Source organism: Melanotaenia boesemani, chromosome 5, assembly GCF_017639745.1.
Source record: "Melanotaenia boesemani isolate fMelBoe1 chromosome 5, fMelBoe1.pri, whole genome shotgun sequence".
Classification (NCBI taxonomy): Eukaryota; Metazoa; Chordata; class Actinopteri; order Atheriniformes; family Melanotaeniidae; genus Melanotaenia; species Melanotaenia boesemani.
In genome coordinates, this window is record NC_055686.1 from 5968636 (window position 1) to 5988683 (window position 20048).

General features: G+C 38.4%; 1 protein-coding gene across 1 annotated transcript in view; it reads left to right on the forward strand.

The window, feature by feature from the left end:
- npy2rl (neuropeptide Y receptor Y2, like) overlaps positions 1-18660 on the forward strand; it is an 82470-nt gene extending 63810 nt beyond the window's left edge. Inside the window, exons 4-6 of the mRNA XM_041984556.1 lie at positions 3211-3376; positions 11187-11340; positions 16361-18660. Coding sequence (XP_041840490.1) covers positions 3211-3376; positions 11187-11340; positions 16361-16942 — 902 coding nt within the window. The 3' untranslated portion in view covers positions 16943-18660. The remainder of the gene's footprint in view (positions 1-3210; positions 3377-11186; positions 11341-16360) is intronic.
- The last annotated feature ends 1388 nt before the right edge of the window (positions 18661-20048 follow it).

Sequence of the window (20048 nt, forward strand, 5' to 3'; positions counted from 1 at the left end):
ACTGAGATAACTAGCCTGTGGTCACATATTAAATCATGGCCACAGATTACAAACAGCTTGGGAACAAGATGATTGAGTCATGCCACAGAACACTTATGAAACTACATATTAGGATGGTAATAAATATCAATATTAATAATAAAAATCAATAATGAATGGTAATAAAATAAGTATGCTGTGGCCACAGATTACTAACATGTAAGAAGAAGATAATTAAGTTAGGTCACATGTTAACACAGACATGAATTACTAACATGTAAACTAGATAAATCATGGACACAGATTATTTATGGATGGGAGCAAGACACTTATCCACCATAGATTATTTTCATGTGGGAATAAGATAATTAAGTTGTGAAATGTGTGACGTGTGAACAAGATAAATAGTAGTTGGAGATTATACTTGAGAACAAGATAATTAAGTCTTGGTCATGGATCACTAACGTGAACAAGAGAAGTTGTAGTTACAGATTACAAATGCTGGTAAAGATAATTAAGTCATGCCATGGAATTCTGATGCATGGGGAAGAGATAGTTACTAAAGCCCCCTTTCAAGAGATCTGGCTCAGGATGGGATGGTCTGGTTCGGTAAACCCTGATCTCCCTTGTGTTTCCACAGACAACCTTTACCTGGTAGGTGGTTTATCAGCTAGATTTCAATAGATGCGTCAGCTACGTAATAATGTGATGTCATAGCGAAGTGACGCCTTCCTGGAATTATAACAAAGAAGAGCGGGACACAGAAACAAAGGAGAACAATGATGGACCTTTAAGAAGTTTGTGTTCTTTCTTGTTTTCTGGCTTTAAAAAAAAAAAAAAAAAAAGAATAATAAAGAAAAATCATTGTATATTTAAACATGGAGCTGTGATGATTGTCTCAACCAATCAGTGGATTGCATTGTGTCAAGCTCCACCGTTTTGGGTCAAATCGGTAAGATTGAGAACCCAACGGAAGGGTCCCAAAATATAAAATATATTCAGGGAATACTCTGGCACCCTTCCCAGTTTTTGCATAGTTAAACCAAAAGATGTGTTCCAACCTGGGCCCACTGGGGCTGAAGTCATGAATTAATAACGTGTGTGAACAAGATAAGTCATGGCCTCAGATTAATGCTGCATGAGAAGGAGAAAAATGGATGATGATGATCAGACCACAACATGATGCCCAAGCCAAATTCCTCATTTAAAAAAAAAAAAGGAAAAATAAGAAACAGGAAAACTACTGTAGTTCTTACCTGGACTCAACTCAATCACAACTGCATCAATTATCAATCACACTTTTTTTATAAAGCAGTTATTTTACAATTTTCCATGTGACACAAAGTGCTTTACAGAGTGAAAAAACGCAAGTAAAAACAATCATTTGATTTAGTGAATACATCATATCTTCTACCAACCCATCCCATAACATTTCTAACCCTTAAGGAATGTACAGTATTCTGACCAACACCCTGCAGCTGTGTGAATCTGCACTGCAGCTGGTTGCATCTGGGTGAGCAGCTCAGCCCAGTACTGAGATGTCACTCACAAAACCGGACCGCCCCATCATATCATATCATCATCATATGACCAAATGTACATTCCTGACACCGTACATGTCAGGAATCTTTGTTTTCTGGTTTGCTGTAGCACCACTATGTGAGCAAAAGATATGAAGTAGGTAGGTACAAAAAAAAGACAACAACAAAAAACAAAAAAGAAAAAAAACAGTCCATTGAAATCCATCACATACAACACAACTTGTCCATCTGAGCAACTGAATTTTATAGTTTTGTCATGATTTAACATGGGAACATTAGAGATTCTGATCTCATAATTATGAAGACGGTTCACTTTTGCACTTACTTAAAGCTGAGCTGTCAGTCTTTCTAACCCAGAGCAGCGTTTTTACAGCTTTTCTCTCTTCAGGAAGGATCATAAATGTGGAATGTGCAATCCTATTTACTCCAAAATGCTTTTATTCCATGGACAGATGCACAGGAAATGAATCTGAATGGGTGGTTAGGTGTCTTCGCCTCCATCTTCATCTTGTTGCTTCCTGCTTGTTAGCAGGACAGAAAAAGCTGAAAAGTGACTGCTCCGAACATCACACAGACGGCTCAGGCCTGATGCTTCTTTAATTATATGGGCTTGAGATTAAATGCAGATCCTCTAGTGTTGTGCAATTTAATTTTTCCGCTATAATCAAAGCTAAACTCTTTCTGCTGCAGATTCAAAAAGATTTACTTCAAAACAAGGTTGGGATGAACTTCATGGAGATTATATGGAGATTATATACAGTACGGGAAAAAAGAGAGGAGACCACTGCTTAAACTGCTCAGATTGTTATTGGGTAACTTTCTACCACTTCAGCTTCTGCCATCAGTGTGTGAATGTGTGTGTGAATGAGTGAATGTGATGTATAATTTAAAGCGCTTTGGGTATCATTCCAGGTACAGTAAAGCGCTGTATAAAAACAGACCATTTACGATTTACCTCTGTTATCTGGTTAGCTACCGTTACCTCAGGGTTAGCTCAGTTAGCTCTTAGCTACAGGCAGAGTTTGATGGGTGTCAATCATCCATCCATCCATCCATCCATCCATCCATCCATCATCTATACCGCTTCGTCCAATAAATGCGGGGAAGCTGGAGCCTAACTGAGCATTTGACAAAATATATACTTGACATTTGACAAAAAAAAAAAAATATTCTATGCTTGCTAACAGACTTGATCATGATAAAAAAAAAAACATTTTGTAGACTTGCTAAGGAAGCATTATTTATTAAAACTGTTTTTAATTGTTATATTTAATGGGGTTAATGTAAAGTTTCTCCACCTTACTTCAGAGCAGAGGCAGCATCAGTGTGTTAGAAGCTCCCATCAATTGTTTGACTTAAGGAGCAGCATTATAAATGTTACATGTTGTTGGAAAAAGCTGTGCCAAATTACCAACAGTGAGACTTCACAGACAAATACTACTGAGAGCACTTGGCATTAAATTTGTAAATCACAGAAAAGGTTAAATGCTCTTACAGTTGGCCTTCTGGTGATTCAGCAGTGTCTGCAGTTTTATATATAAATATATATAATAGAGGTCAATAACTTAGCATAAAGCCACAAACCCAGATTCAGTTTAAGCCAGAAACCATGGGATTGTGTTTTTCATCAATATGTTCAGCATTAAACGATGAAGAAAATTAAACAAGCATCTGCTTTCTTTGCCTCCAGCCGACCTGCTAGTCAACACGCTGTGCCTCCCCTTTACACTCGTCTACACGCTGCAGGGAGAGTGGAAATTCGGCAGCACGCTTTGCTTCCTCCTTCCCTACGCCCAGGGACTCGCCGTGCACGTCTCCACGGTTACGCTCAATGTTATCGCCCTGGACCGCCACAGGTGGGTAAATCTTATACAGAGCATTAGTTTTGCCTGTTTTTATACAAAAGTCTCTCTCTCTCTCTCTCTCCCTCTCTCTTACACACACACATACACACAAAAATGTGTGTGTATATATATATATATATAACTTAAAGAAAGCTTATTTTTAAGCTTGATCACTGCTTTTTTTATGATTAACAACCTACAAAACTACCTGCAAGAGATGTCCATGTTCAGTATAATCTGAGATTTTCAGTACCAAGTAATAAAAGAGCTTCTTTCAAAAGAATGAAGATGTTAACATCAGAATCAGATATTTTCATTGTCAATGCAACAACTATAAGTGTAGGAAAATATATGTAAATAGGTACAAGGATAAAATATATATCAACTGAGCTAAAAACACCAAACATAATATTGCATGTGAAGGACATTAGTGCCTATGTAAAGACATTATTGCACATAAAACATTTAAAGTGCTAAGTGGCATTTAATGCTTCCTTCCTCTGTCGTTTTGTCCTTGCTTTTGTGCTGCTGTATCTCCTGTCTGATGGCAGTAGTGGGAAGAGGTTGTGACTAGAATGTGAGGAGGCAGCAGGCGCTGTGCAACATAAGATGCCAGCATTTAACAATCTAAACTAAAATGCCAAGTTTATTTCTATAGCACATTTACACAGCCAAAGCCTCCAAAGTGCTTTACACACATCAATAAAAAGATAAAAACACAGGGAAAATACACAAAGGTACTACATAAAAACTGTAATAAGTTGCCTGTACTCAACCAAAGGCCAAGGTAAACAAGTGAGTCATAAGCACAGATTTAAAGCAGACAGACCGTTTGCAGACTGCATAGAGTTGCACAGGGTGGGAGCTGCAACTGATCTGTAGTTTTTGTTAGATTGAGGAACCCCCAAGACCAACTGACTGACTGAATGAAGCGCTGGAGAGCCCATGCAGTACAATGACATCAGAGAGGTAATCTGGGGCCCATTCACACACTTAAAAACAAATACAAAAAACAATCCTGTACTTAACTGGAAGCCAGTGGAGTGAAGAAAGAACCAGTTATTTTCCCATCTCTCTCTGTGCCAGTGAGAAAACGGGCAGCTGCATTTTTAAACTTCTTGTGATTTATTGATTGAATAATAATTTTCCGTATTTTATCTAAAAAAAAAAGACTTCAATCACAATTTTATTGATTTTTATTTAGTTTGTTTCTGTTGAATAAAGCAGCTAAAGGAATCTTCTTTGAGGGGCTTTGGTGTTTGTTTGCCATGGGGAAATAAATTACCCTGCAGATATTTTAACAATACATAGTTTTATCATGAGGCCACAGGACAGTGAGATTTAAGTACTGACTTATTTTTCCAAGCTTCTGTTATTTCATGCAAGTATTCAGAACCAAATTCCAGAAAACTCTGAGGACACGGGAACATTTTTCCCCAGTGTGGTTTCTATCCATCATAAACCTCTCGCAGCCTCTCACTACTGTTCACTACCATAATGTCCTAATACAACTGTAAAAATATGAAAGCCTTTCCACCTAAATACAGCTGTTTTCTTAGAAAAGAGGATTACAATAAAGATCCTCATGCAAATGGACCTCGCTTGGATGCACCAGCGACCGTTCATATTAGTCTTTCTTTGGCTTTTTCAGTGTAGCTGCAAATGGTTTGGTTGAAAAATGGCTGGTTTACATAATATCAACCTGTATGACCCTGAGGAAAGATGTTAAAGGATGTTGGACCAGAAGGGTTTATGGATTATTATTAATCATTGAAACAGCAAAGCATCACATTTTAATCTAATACAGGGTCGGGGTTGGCTGAGTTCCTGGAGGTCAAACCAGACCTGCCTGTGTTTTCAGTGGTCATCACTTGTTATGGAAAAGCAGCTGCAAAGCAACAGCACATACGTTCAGTTAGTTTCTGTCAGACGGTTCTTGATAAACCACCAAAGAAGAAAAAAGGGGAAACACTTTTTATATTTTATCTGAAAACAAAACTGGATGCAATTATAGTTTCCATTTGGAGCTTTGTCTCCATCAGATGTGAGTTGCAGAAATAAACATAGATCTGATTTGTATTGTGCAAAAAAAAAAAAAAACATAACAGCCATAACTATTTTTGAAAGATGTGGGTGGTTTCTCCTTGTCAGGACCAGAATTAAATGGAACTTAGTAATGTCCAAAATAAAGAACAAGGATCAAGTGTCAAGGGGAGCCCTTATATTCTTTATTAAACTTCCCTTGGGAAAGCAAACATGTTCATCTTTCTGGTGTCGTGATGCTGGAAATGACAAGATTGAAAGAAAGAATTTGGGGAACCATATCTCAGAGGATCTCAGATGGGGAAAAATCACAACTGCCATGGTAAAAAAAACAAAAAAAACAAAAAACAAAACAAAACAAAAAAAACTAATCAGCAGCTTTATTTTTTTTTATTTACAAACACTTAAGCTGCTGAAGACTTTTTATCATTGCTCTGTTGAGATAGTTTTATGTTGCTGTATATTCATTGCATTGAATAATTTAAAAAAAAAAAAAAAACGCTTCCCTACACACTCACCCCCAGACACGCATGCACACAGGCAGACATCTTCAAACACAATAAATACAGTGTAAAAAAATATCATAAAAAATTAAGTTGCATCAGTGAATAAAAACAAGTCCACGGGCAGTTCAGATAGTAGAGGTGAGGGGCTGTGGGATGGGGGTGACAAGTTCAGCCCATGGACAGCTGAGGGGTAGAAGCTGCTCCTCAGCCTTGTTGTACAGCACTTCAGGGCCCTGTAGCGCCTCCCAGAGGGCAGCAAAGAGAAGACATGGTGGAAGGGGCGAGTGATGTCTCTGGTGATTCTGCAGGCCTTATATTGGCAGCATGACCCTGTAGATGATTTTTTTTAGAGAAGGGAGGGAGAGAACGATGGTTTTCTGGGTTGAGTTCATACCCTCTGGAGAGCAGCTCTGCCGGCTTCTGTGTAGCTGCCAAACCAGGCTAAAAAAGAATATGTCAGTACCCTCTCTATAGAACAGTAGTAGAAGGTTTTCAGCAGTCCTGGGGAGATGTTGTTCTTCCTCAAAATCCTGAGGAAGTACAGCCTCTGTTGGGCCTTCTTCACTACAGCAGTGGTGTTGATGCCTCATTTCAGGTGGTTGCTGATGTAATTAAGATCCCAGGAACTTGAAGCTGATCCACCTCTTGGTGTCCGATCCTCAGTGGCAGGTACTCTTTCCTGTTGGGTTGGAAGTCCAGGATGAGCTCCTTAGTTTCCCTGATGCTCAGGTACAGGTTGTTTTCTGCACACTGGCTGGTCAATCTGCGAACTTCGTCCTTGTATGCAGTCTCATCATTGTTTGAGATGAAACCAGTGACAGTTGTATCATCCGCAAACTTAATACTGGTGTTTGCTGGGTGCATGAGTGAGCAGTCCCAGGTGTAGAGGGAGTACAGGGCAGGGCTGAGCACACATCCTTGAGGTGCTCCTGTACTAAGTTTCAGGACAGGGAAGGTGCTGGGAACAAGTCTCACTGTGAGCAGTTTGTCAAAAATCTTTGATCCACAGACTCAGATGTCCACGAAGTCCCAGGTCCCATAGCTTCTTCACTAGTACGCTAGGGACAACAGTATTAAAAGTGGGGCTGAAATCCATGAGCCTCACATATGCCCCCTTCTGCTCCGGGTGAGACATAGTGGAGAGCAGATTTTAAGGCATCCTCTGTGGATCTATTTGCCCTGTACGCATACAAATGCTGGTCCAAGGTGGGAGAAAGTCGTCTTCAAGTGCCCCAAGATGAGTCTCTTAAAGTACTTAGATCAGGGGTGTCAAACTTTGGTCCTCGAGGGCCGGTGTCCTGCAGGTTTTCATTGTTTCACTGATCTAACACACCTGACGGAAATTAATGGGTTATTGTGAAGAAGTTGACAAGAAGCTGTTGGATCCATTTGATTTTATTCAGGTGTGTTAAACCAGGGAAACAATGAAAACCAGCAGGATACTGACCCTCGAGGACCGGAGTGTGACACCCCTGACTTAGATGATTGAGGTTCGAGCCACAGATCTGTAGTCATTGAGGGAGCTGTTGTTAGCTTGTTTTGACTCTGGAATGATGTTAGCAGACACACACATGGACAATAGCATGCACCAGTTAGAGATCAAAAATGTCTGTTAAAACCTCTGTAAGCTGGTGAGAGCAGTCCCTAAGAACCCTGCTAGGGATCCTAACAGATCTGTATCACAGCATGGTATGCTAACTGCTCAGAACAACAGGAAATCCCTCTAATAAATCATAAGAATCATAAGATCTGGCTGCCATGCTGTGCTTAACAGATTTGCTTGGCCAAGAGGATTTTAATGGATACATGGCTCCTCTTGATACCTAAGTATTTCTGCATATTAATGCGAGACATGATAGGGGACAAATGGGGACAAAAGAGAAAGAAGTGAAAGTATGGACAGAAGAGAAAAAAAGATGGCATTTGGTAAATGGACTCAACTTCAATAGCACTCATGCAACACTTCTATTGTTATATACTACAGTAGGTGCTTTCTGCTGTCACTCATATTCCTACCACAGTATACACATTGGGAGGCAACGTGGGGTTCCAGTTGGTATACGACTGCTCTTCCTCCTGAGCATCAGCCGCACCACAAGAGTGTGAAGAGAGGAAAAAGGAGACAAAGATACAAAAGATAGAGAACAACTATAAAAAGAAAGAAAGCAAGACAACCAACTGCTACACCTGTAAACAGAAAACATCCAGTGGCCTCTGTAAGAAAACACAGCAGACAATCATCAAGAGCACCTTGTAGTGCTTTTTTTTTTTTTTTCAAACATACAACTCGTTAATTTACCGAAAGTTAATATTCATCACCAATTATGAATGAGGAATATACGGAAGGGCAATGGGTTTTTGTTCTGTTGCCATGGATACCTTAACATGGGAATCAGGATGTAGACAACTGAACTACTGCATCACCGAATTATTAAATTAAGCTAAGAAACTGGTAAGTTGCTGTTATTCAGGGGCAGATAATTACATTACATGGTGGTTTTAGTGGTGTTTAGCATGGAAAGTCGCAATTGAAAGCCATTGAAACTGGACCAAGAGTCCTGATAGGATTAAGACTTCCTCACTTTCCTCAGTCTATGTTACAAACAAGAGCTTCAAACTTTTAATGAAGAACATCTTCAGTAAATGAACACTGAAGAGATCTAATCTTTTTCACCACAATTCTGTTTTTAATTTTGCTTTTCATCATCACATTTACCAGAAGGAGCTGCTTTATTAAAGAACCTCATTCCACTACAAACTACCAGACAACCTTCTGGAAAGCTGCCTCTTTATAAACCACATAAATTAGTACAGCAAATGTAAACATGAACATAAAGTTGTTTAAAGTGTAAATGAGCCTGGTATGCTGGTCAAGATAAAAACCGACTCACCATGCAGGCACTAAAGGCTTCAACACTTTTAATTAAATTTTATTCTAATTGAATTTATGAACAGCTGCTCACATAGACCATCATGTATTAACTTTTAATGAGAATCCATTGCCTTTTCCCAGATGCCTGTCCGAGCCAGTCCATCTACTCTGGGCTGCACTGGAAACCTTTTCAGGCACTTGGGGGCAGGTAAAACTTGTAATCGAGCTGGTTGCAGCTCAGGTTTTCTCTCGGGTTTGCGCTTCAGCAGAGGTGTAAGACCTGAAAGCAGCTCCCCCAGCTTTTTATCTGACCTGAACCTCTGCAGAGACCCAGTTGGCTCACAGATACTGGAGTTGGCAAAACTAAAGCACATTGTGCTGCCTGGACATTTACAGCTCTGAATCCTAAACTTAACTGCTCGCTCAAGACCAGGAAAAGGAGCCTGACATCTAAAGAATGCATTATGCTTATGTTCTCACTTATGCAACACTGCAAGAGGATTTTTCTAAGTCTCTGTATATACTATGAGGTTAAATTAGTTTTACTTAAAACTCCTTTATATTGTTATAGAGCTGGAAAAAGTTTGATACTTTTTGAAAATGAATGTTAAATTTAATCAAATGTATAGAATGCATTTCTAATCAATACTGGATAATTAAATGAATACTAAAATAAGATTGAACCAATTAAATAAATCTGCTTAAAAATATAATATAAATGTAAATGCAATGAATAAAGGAAACTGTGAAATAACTGTGAAATAAATACACAAAACTCATATAGCAAGATTATTTCATTCAGTTGACCTATTTTATCATTTCATTCATTTATTCACGGGGGCTTTTGTTCTATCACATTTATTTTCTGGATAATTTATTTCTATTTCTTATAGTGAGATTGGTGAGTGTGGGAATCTGATTTTAGTCCATTAAACATGCCCCGATTTAAAACTGCAGCAATGAATTCATCAGGATGTAACATAGAAAGCGTCAGTGAAACAGTGCACACAACTTTCTTTTAATATGGTGTAAAGGTGGATTAGGTTTCTTGTTAGAGTGGTGTCGCTGCGACAGTCTACAGCTGAAGGGGCTCAGACTTGGAGAACCCAAACCCCAATTCAGTATAAGAATAATAAAAAAAGAAAACAAGGAAATTAAAATTAAAATGACATCTCATTGACTGCTAGTATTTTGTTACATGAAGACAGGAAGAAATACATCAGAGAGGGTTTCCACGTTCTTTTATTACCCAGGTGATTACTTAGTATTCACTCTTCCTAGACGATCTTGGTCTTCCCTTCTTTCTGGATCCTCATGGTGTTTCTAAGGTGAATGTCAGGGCTATCCCGGGATTCTCCTAATTCTGACCATTGATAGAGGTGTCCATCATTATCGGCCGAGATTTTTACCTGTGTAACACCTTTATTAAAACACCTGGGAACCTGCTCAGGTTCACTTTTTACCTTCAACTGCAGCACAGCTCCTCATCAGATATTACTTTACCTATTCTTGGGATTACTTAACTAATTTCCTAAGTGTACTTTAACAATCATTAGGACTAACTAATTTCCTAAGTGTACTTTAACAATCATTAGGACTAACTAATTTCCTAGGGCTAGTTCAATAATTCTGAGGAGCACTTTACAAATTTTCCAGGACTACTTTACTCATTCATGGGCTGCTATTCTCTGGTTTTCACTGAAAATAATGTGGTTTTATTTTAGGGGGAAATGACATTTTTTCTACCCTGAACACAACAGTAACACATCTTGATTCAGACACATTCTGGCTTTCTTTTGAGGGCAAGATTATAGATACAGCCCTTCTAGGGCTGTTTTAAGTATGTTATTTTAGACAGGAAGCAGAAAAAATAGGCCTTACGATGAAGTTAAGTTCTTCTTATCTATTTTTTATTATTTAAATTTCCTTTAATATATGTATAAGAAGCAGTAAAGAGAGTGTATGTTATGATAGACATATTTAATTGAAAGCTGCTGTGAAAGTTCTTTTTCTTATGTTAATATATTTTTACTGGAGAAACTCTCTGATATGCGACCAGCACATTCTGACCAGTCAGCAGATGGTAAGATCCCAGTAACAAGGAGCTGTTTGAAGCACGAAGCTAATTAATAAAAACAGAAAGAAACTTGCTCTTTAGATCAGTTTCCTGGGCTACAAGCAGCCGAGGAAACTGCTATACTTGTGGCTGCAGAGATCATTACGAAGCATTATGTCATAGCTTGAATCGTGACTGTTTCTGCACTTCGGTTGATGCAGCTTATAATAACATCATCTGCTCCATCATCCATGACTGGTCTTTAACCATCATTAACTACGCTAAACCATTCACAAACCAGAAGCTGGACTCATATGGGTGTGTGTCTGTTGCTGTTTGTTTCAGGTGCATCGTGTACCACCTGGAGACCAGGATGCGCAAAGACGTTTGTTTCGGGGTGATTGCTCTGACCTGGGTGCTGAGCGCCGTGCTGGCCAGCCCTCTGGCCATTTTCAGAGAGTACGGCTCCTTCACATTGGAGCCCGGACACACCATACAGGTACATGCATGTTTACACACATAACATATAACAGCATGCTTCTGAAACATTCCTCTTTCCCACCCTTCTACTATTCTTCCTCTCTTTTTATAAATTTCTTTTGAAGCTGCTAAAGACTTAGTTTCTCACATTTCCGCCCTGTAGAGTCTCCTTTCACATGCTTTCATCCCGCTCAAAAAGAAGTGTTGGGTTTCTCAGGATAATGAGCCCCAAAATCATATCATTTTACATCTGGGCAGCACAATAGGACTGAACTGAAAATTTAATTAAAATCCTTCTTATATGTGTTTTATTTCCAATCCCCTGCCCTTTTTTCTTACTCTGATCCTTCCTCTTTGTAAAAATGACATTTATAAGTAAATCTGATCCAACTAGTCTAAGCTGAATAAAAGAAGAAAAAAAAAAAACTAATTAAAGTGTAACATGGTCATAGAAATGAGACCTCCACTACAATACTGGGCTGAAATCCTGATCAAGTTTTATTTTCTTTATAGTTTACTGCCAAACAGTCAGACTTTTTTATAATCCTTTTGAGGTGGTATTTCTCCAGACTTTCTGAAGGTCTTTTAAACTTTTTACCCATTGTGGCAGGTCTTGGCATTGCAATGTGTCTTTGGAAAATATGAGGCAGCTGGGAAATGTGCTTCAAGTATGGTGTTCCTCAAGGCTCGGCCCACTTCTCTCCATCATTTACGTGGACAGACAGTCTTAAAGTCACTTCCAATGTTGGGTTTGCTGGCACTCCTGATGAGATCATCAGCGTGCACAATGTTGGAAATGGTGATAATCCTGGTGTTGATCTTAAAGGGTCAACATTGGCCCTGGTTTACATGGATACAAGTATTCACATTAAAATGCTGATTGGCATAAAAATGCTTAATGTAAACAGACAAATCAGAAGACTGGTCTAAAATTTAATTTCATTTGAGATGCTGATTGTTCTTTGAATCAGCTTGCCTAAAACATGATCTGAATTTCAGGTAGAAATTATCATTACTATGCATACGTGTCATGTCAGGCAAATGTCAACATAATGTAATCCTGAACTTGACATTATGTCTTGTATCATACTGTTAAAAAAAAACCCTTATGATGAGCAGAAGATGTGGTAAAATAGAACCAAAGCGGAACTGATGGATATGTGATAAGTGCTGATAGACCAGTTGAACCATGAGCTATGATCAAAAGTGTACAGAACAGTTTTCCAAGAATATTACTGTCACATTTGGTGTAGAAAAAAAACCAGTAAAAATAAGGAAAGTGCTTGCAAACAAGAAATAAAAAAGCCTTAAAAATGATTAAAACAAACATAAATAACCCATTTTCTATTGGTGGAAATATAAACCACATCAACCAGTCAACAAATTCTGACAACGTGACACATTTAGTTGCTGAGGAAGAGGAGCAATTGTGTGAGTGACCAAAGTCCACCAAAAGTAGATTGAAGTCCTGCCTCCTGGTGGACAGGAGGACTAACACACCCTGGAAATGTCCAGCTTTTGATGTCCTCTCTCTCTTGTAGTGACTCGGAACTATTTTCTGGAGAAGAATAATTCATGTGGCATCCTATAGTCACATCTGATTGTTTTATAAACATACAGATGTACAATACAAATACAAATATATTATTTCTTGTGCATACAAATTTACAAGAAAACACCTGAGACATTGCTGCATTTTAAAGTAAATATTTATTTATACCACCTAGTATTGGAGCCTAGATTAATTCAATGGTGCAGTGCATGGCCTTGGAAAGAATAACATATTTTCTGAAAAACAAATTAGATGTCTATGAAGAAATTTGGCTACCTTTTACTAATTATATTAAAAAATCTAATATTGGTCATTTTCTACAGGAGGTGTAGAGATTCTTTACTCTTCTTAATAGTATTCTATAACTGGAGTGTGTAATGTACAGCAATGCATATTTGATTAGAAGGTAACTGTAGGTATGATAGTGTAATTGATATACTCCTTTGCATTTTTTAGTTTGATGATCTTCGTATCATTTTTGAGTAATTAAGAGAGCGATATTTTGTTTTGTTCTATTTAGTTCTATTCTGTTCATATGGTGGGGGTGGGGGATAGGAGATGATAATGTCATAATAATATAATACTGATCACTTGTAGACTGTTTATTATAAGATGTGAAAATTTAATAAAAAAAAAATATTTATTTATAACTTTGTTAAATTTGTACATAAGTTTTTAAAATCAACATTTTATATTTGCATTCTGATATAAAAAAATTGTTAAACATGTTTGCGGTTTTCATACTAAAATATCAAACGTTTTCTACTCCTATTTTATTTTATTGAATGTTTTTGTGGGACTTTTGATCTAGTGTGTTAATACAGGATGTCAAAATGAAAAAAAATAATGGTAAAATACCACATGAGAGGTTGTGCCAAAAAGAATGACACCAAACAAGGCAGGTATACTGTTTTAAACTGAAATTCAAATGTAAAATCCAAAGTAGTCAAAAATGGCCTTAGACTTAAAAGAATTAGTTAAAAAGATGTCAGTAAATACGTACATGTAGCAGTGTTTGTTTACACCAGAAATTGCTTTTTTTTTCTTCTACTGCTGTTTCCGGAAAGTCAGACAGTGGTAGGATTCTGTGCATGTCAGAATTATTTATTCCATTCAAACATGTGATGCTTGTAGACACGTCATGATTGGACCATGACATTTGCACCAGTGTGCAGTTCCAATCTAAGCTAGTCTATCTGTTAATATTTGCTTTTGTTGGTTTTTAAATTAATTAAAATTGTTAAGTTAAAGCATGTGGTAGACCTGAGATATGCATCTGGACCTTCAGTTGATCCATCTGTTGTTAGCTGAAACCTCATCAGAAATGCTCTCCAGGGAAGGGTGGCTGTCAAGAAGTCATTCTTAAGAAGGGAAATGGGGCTGCATACTATTATCTGGAGTTTTCCATTTTCTCCAATCCCAAACAGCAGTGTTTCCAGCATACAAATGTTGACATATCACTTGTTAGCAGAACTCTTCCAAGAGCACACAGTAGTAATATTGGTTATTCAAATGACTGTTTCCATAGTCCTCTGTGAATTTTGTTAGTAGGCTTTCATTATGTTAAGTTATTCATGCATGCATTCATGTTTTCTTTTATAAAAATGTGAAGGTTACCGTTTTACTAAACTGTTTGGCAGAGCCCTCCTCTTCTGCAGCTTGAGAGGAGGATTGATGCCAAAGAATCAGCAGCTACTATTTACCTCAGAAAAGCACTGTGGATGGAAGCTTGCACAAATTTTCATTCTGTTTAGCAGATTTTCTTAAAATGTAATTAAAATGTGCACTATGTATGAACAAATGAAAAAGTTATTCTTCTTTTTTGGTAAAAAATAAGTTGAACATATTTTCTTAACACACTATTTATAATTTTATCATAATTCTTCCTGAAAGTCAGATAGAAACACTAGACACTCAGAATGGATCACATTTAATACGTCCTCACTGGCCTCTTTTATCAGGTGTGCTTAAATAGAACCAAGTTGGGCATCTTTTTCCTCTGAAATGGTCTTAATTCTTGGTGTCATAGAGCCAACAAGCTGTTGGTTCTATATATATATATATATATATATATATATATATATATATATATATATATATATATATATACAGTGTGTGCAGAATTATTAGGCAACTTCCATAGAGAGAAGAGAGATTTGACGGACTCTGAAAAGTCAAAAATAGTGAGATGTCTTGCAGAGGGATGCAGCACTCTTAAAATTGCCAAGCTTTTATGGATGGCAGGCTTTTGAGTGTCCTCGCAAAGAAAGGTGGTTATATTGGTCACTGATTTGTTTTTGTTTTGTTTTTGAATGCCAGAAATGTATATTTGTAAGTTTTGAGTTGTTATATTGGTTTCCCTGGTGAAAATAAATAAGTGAAATGGGTATATATTTGGTTTTTGTTAGGTTGCCTAATAATTATGCACAGTAATAGTCACCTGCACACACAGACATCCTCCTAAGATAATAAACTTAAAAAGAGCCCCACCCCAACTTCCAAAAATATTCAGCTTTGATATTTATGAGTCTTTTGTGTTCATTGCGAACATAGTTGTTGTTCTATAATAAAATTAATCCTCAAAATTACAACTTGCCTAATAATTCTGCACACCCTGTATATATATATACATATATATATATATATATATATATATATATATATATATATATCATCTATCACATATCTATGTGCACTGCCTCTAGCACTACATGACAGCACCTGGGTCCAACTCAACTCACAGCAGTCTTACTACCACTTAATGATGATGTCCCATCTGGTTTGAATTCTTGCTTGTGTTGTTCTTACTCTCAGATGTAGATCACTTTGGATAAAAGTGTCTTCTAAATGACTGTAGAATAGAATAGAATAGAATAGAATAGAATAGAATATTTAGCAAGTTCTCAGACCCCTCTAGCAAAAAGAAAAAAAAATCTAGTAAAATAATCTATCAATTTTATCTGGTGTTTTTGCAGAGAAGACTGACATGAAAACACGTATCATTTACTTTTTCTCAAGCAGCGGGTGCTGCTGCAGGCCCCTCCCCATCCAAAAGCACACTGAACACTAATGTACGTTATCATTGGGATTGTTTCTTGAGTTAAAATAGTTCAAATGGCCAGATGTATTTTCTATTTCTTCTTCTACTGTTTTGAATTGAAATGCAAATAAATGCATTTTTCCAGACATTACTGGAGCTTGTGTTTACAGTATTATTGATTCAATTATCGACTAAAATCTATTTAAATGAAAAAAACAGACTTTTTGGGGCAGCTATTGTTATGCAATTAAAATGTGATTAATCAAGATGAATTTATTACAAAGCCTGTAATTCATTAGATTTATTTTTTAATGGAGTCCCATCCCTTGTATTTACATAAATAAATGACACCTGTGGTTACACGTCTTCATGGCAGCAGTATTTTAAAAGCATCCTGGTTTCTTTCAGTCTGAACTAAACTTAACATGTGGCTCTGTCCTCTCTCAGGTGTGTACGGAGAAGTGGCCGGGTAAAAACACAGACGGCACCGTCTACAGCATCTCCATGCTGATCCTGCAATATTTCCTGCCACTGTCCATCATCTCCTTCGCCTACGCCCGCATCTGGTCCAAGCTGCGTGGCCACGTCAGCCCGGCAGAGAGCGGCGGCAATAGCAGCGCCGGTTCTGAGCGACACCGCCGGCGTCGCAAAACCACCAAAATGCTGGTGACCATGGTGGTGGTGTTCGCCGTCAGCTGGCTGCCCTTCCACGCCTTCCAGCTGGCCACCGACATTGACAGCACGGTGCTGGACATGCGTGATTTCCGCCTCCTGTACACCATCTTCCACGTGGTTGCCATGTGCTCCACCTTCGCCAACCCGCTGCTGTACGGCTGGATGAACCGCAACTACCGCGCCGCCTTCCTTGCTGTGTTCAAGTGTCACAGGAGCGGGGAGAGGGGGCGGACCGGCCGGTTGGACAGCATCCACCCTGTTGGAGGTGGAGGCGGAGGTGGAGGGAGGGCGAAGAAGATCGTCCTGGAAACCCAAGACGCTATGTCAACACACCTGAATGCCACAGATGTGTGAAATCCTTTGGAGGATGAAAATGTGAAGCTGATGGAGGAGAGGAAGGGAACAACGGATGGAGATGGACGAAATAAAATCATTGTTTGGGAATCTTTTCTTCCCCGGAAGACAAAAGACTTGAGTAAGAAAATTCCACGTTGGGACAGAAACAGAAGTGTGATAAAGACTTGAGTGAAAATAGAAACTACGGCGCTGAAGGGAGCTGGTGGAGGGGATTAAAGAGTTTTCAGAAGCCCAAAATAGAGGAGGAGGAGACGATGAGGATTAGAAGAATGACACTAGAGAGGAAGAGGACCTGCTCTGAAAGGCTCTGGAACAATTGAAGCAGCATGTCTTTGTGGATGTGACCTCATCGTGACTGTGAACTCCTGCATGTCATTCTTCAGGGCATTTGTTCACAGAAAAAATAATCTAAGATACTCACAGAAAAAGTACAGCAAGGTTTGTTTAATTAAAGAGAAACAGATCATGAATATGCTTCAATTAAAGGGATTTTCTTTGTTTCATGGTGACAAACTGACTTTCTAATCTTGCTGAAACAGAGCTTTACTCCATCTTCACGGCACAAGTGAAGCCTTCAGCTCATCCATCTTACCCTGAGTGGCTTAATAAGGAAAGGGAGTGTGTTTGTGTCTGTATGTGTGTGTATGTGCGTGTGTGTGTCTCTGTTGGGGGTGGGGTTAATGAGCGACCACTGTCGAGTAAGAAGAAGACAAGACAAAAAGAATATTTCTGTGGGTGAAAGATGTGGCTGGCTGGGTCTGGACAGAGCTGAGGAAGGGCGCATGATGCAAGCTCTGTGAAATCTCCGAGGGAATGTTTAACGTGGATTATCCGGAGTTGTAGGAATCCAGAATGGAAAAGTGGACTAGTGGCAGATGTGACACATTATGACTGAGATGTTGGGGAAAAGGGGACCAATAGCTACAATTCATCCAGCTGTGCTCTAGAAGGGAGATGCTTTTATAAATGACTGGGTAGATGAAGGAGAAGGGGCAAAGGAATAAGAGACGAGGGCAGAAGAGGAACAGGCGCTGAGGGGCATCAGTGGGACGGAAGATGTGTGAAATGTGGGTTAATGAGATGGCATGTAAAAGCAAAAGATATTTCAAACGAACTGGCTCCAATTTAGTTCAAACAGCTGAGAAAGGATCTCCACTTTCAAGCCAATACATGAATGTTTGGAAAAAAAATTACAACTAGAGTGATTGATTTGATTTGGCTCTTTTGGGGGTTAATTTCAGAGCCTTTGTTCATCTGGCTGAAACGCTGGTTTTAAAGGCACAAGGACTGGATTTTTACTTTTAGTTGAAATCTTATGATGACTTTTAGTTCAGCTTCATTTCAAAAACCTAATTTACCCTTTGACGGCCACTTCAATTTACCTCTTTGTTGGTCACAAAAAAAATCTATTTAATGTCTGCAAAATATGTAGACGCCCCCAAGTGCAAGATCAGTCAACAGTTCCTTTTCACTGTTTTCCAGAAAATAAAAAAAACTCGAGCTTGTTACATACGCCACAGAAGCGAGGACTTACCTGTGTATGCGAGGAATAACATTAGTTTTAATCCAGTCAATTCATGCTAATGATGGGAAGTTCAGCTCTTTTCAAAGATTCAGCTCTTTTGACTCGGCTCCCATAGAAGAGTCGGCTCTTTCGGCTCCCAAATGGCTCTTTATTTGGTTTCACTCAGAGTTTTACTTAAGTCTAATTTAGCAATTATGATTAGTTGGTTCTTGGTAAGCAATTATTATTTTTTTATTATGAAAGTCTTATTTTTGTTTATAAATTAGAAAATATAGTTATGTTTAATACGTTAATCAAAACTGACCACAGAACCACACCAAGCAAATCAAGTAAATAAGGCCAAAATCTGGACAGTATGACACTTTAAATTAGCTAATTTCTCTTTTTTTTTTTCCTGACACACTTGCAGTTTAATTCTGGCTTCTCAGCTCTGTCTATGTACCTGATCTGTACCACTACACTCTGTCTTCTTTAAGGCCCTTCCTTCTTCATATAGCGGTTTGATCCTCATCTTTCCTCGTATGAAATCGACTGCATGGTGAGCCCATAAAAATAATGTCCCATCCCTTCTGAAGATTTGGTTCTTCTCGTTCATTACTGAGCATTGTGAGAGCGAAACAGCCGAATCGGCTCTTTGAGCTGCATCTTTTGTGCATGGTACATCACTAATTCATACTTCATCCACAACAGGACGGGGATAACTGCATGTTTATATGCACAATGTACAACTGACCCATTTATTTAATATTTCAAGAGGAACTTTGTCCATGGCAGGGCAGGGCTGAGCATGCAGTGGTGTCTTTGTCTTTAAATGCCACATGTTGTATACATTTTTGTACTTTTTCAGCATCTTGATCAGCTGTTCATTAACTATCTGTTTAACCTCGCAACAGCGGAGAGGTGGAAGTGACAACTCTCTGCTTCCCCACATTAACCACGCCTACCAATCACACAATACTTATCATAGAATCACAAGAAGAAAGTTCTGCTCGGCTGATGTGGCCAGAGCAAGATGCAAGAACACCCAAACCAGAACAAAATGATGTCATTGCGTTTTCAAAGCCACGAGAACAAAGTGATGTTAGTATGGGCTTGAGAACCAGAAGTAAGTTCTCGCTTCTTGAGTATGTAACAGGCTTCACAGAATAGCTTTTTCTTTCTGGTGTTTACCTGAAGTACAGAGCCAAAACATTTAAATACAAAATGGATTTTATGCCGACTTTAATTCAACAACAATTTTTTAAAGACCTTAATGCTTAAATTTAAATTCTTACATATTTTTCTATCCATTTCATGAGTGTTTATCATATATTATCGAGTTTGATTAATTATCTGTACATTTAGTGGCCTGATTAAAAATTTGGTGTATTAGCCAAATTATTTTATCACTGCTGTTATATGGGGGTGTGTGTGTGTGTGTGTGTGGGGGGGGGGGGGGGGGGGTATAAAAGTGAAAACCTAATTAATAGTTATTTATCATGTGGTGATGAATGTGATGATTTCCACCTTTTCTAAGTGGCCTTGATATATTTGACCTTTTTTCCAGTCAAACATGATTGCTCGCCCACATTTTTTACG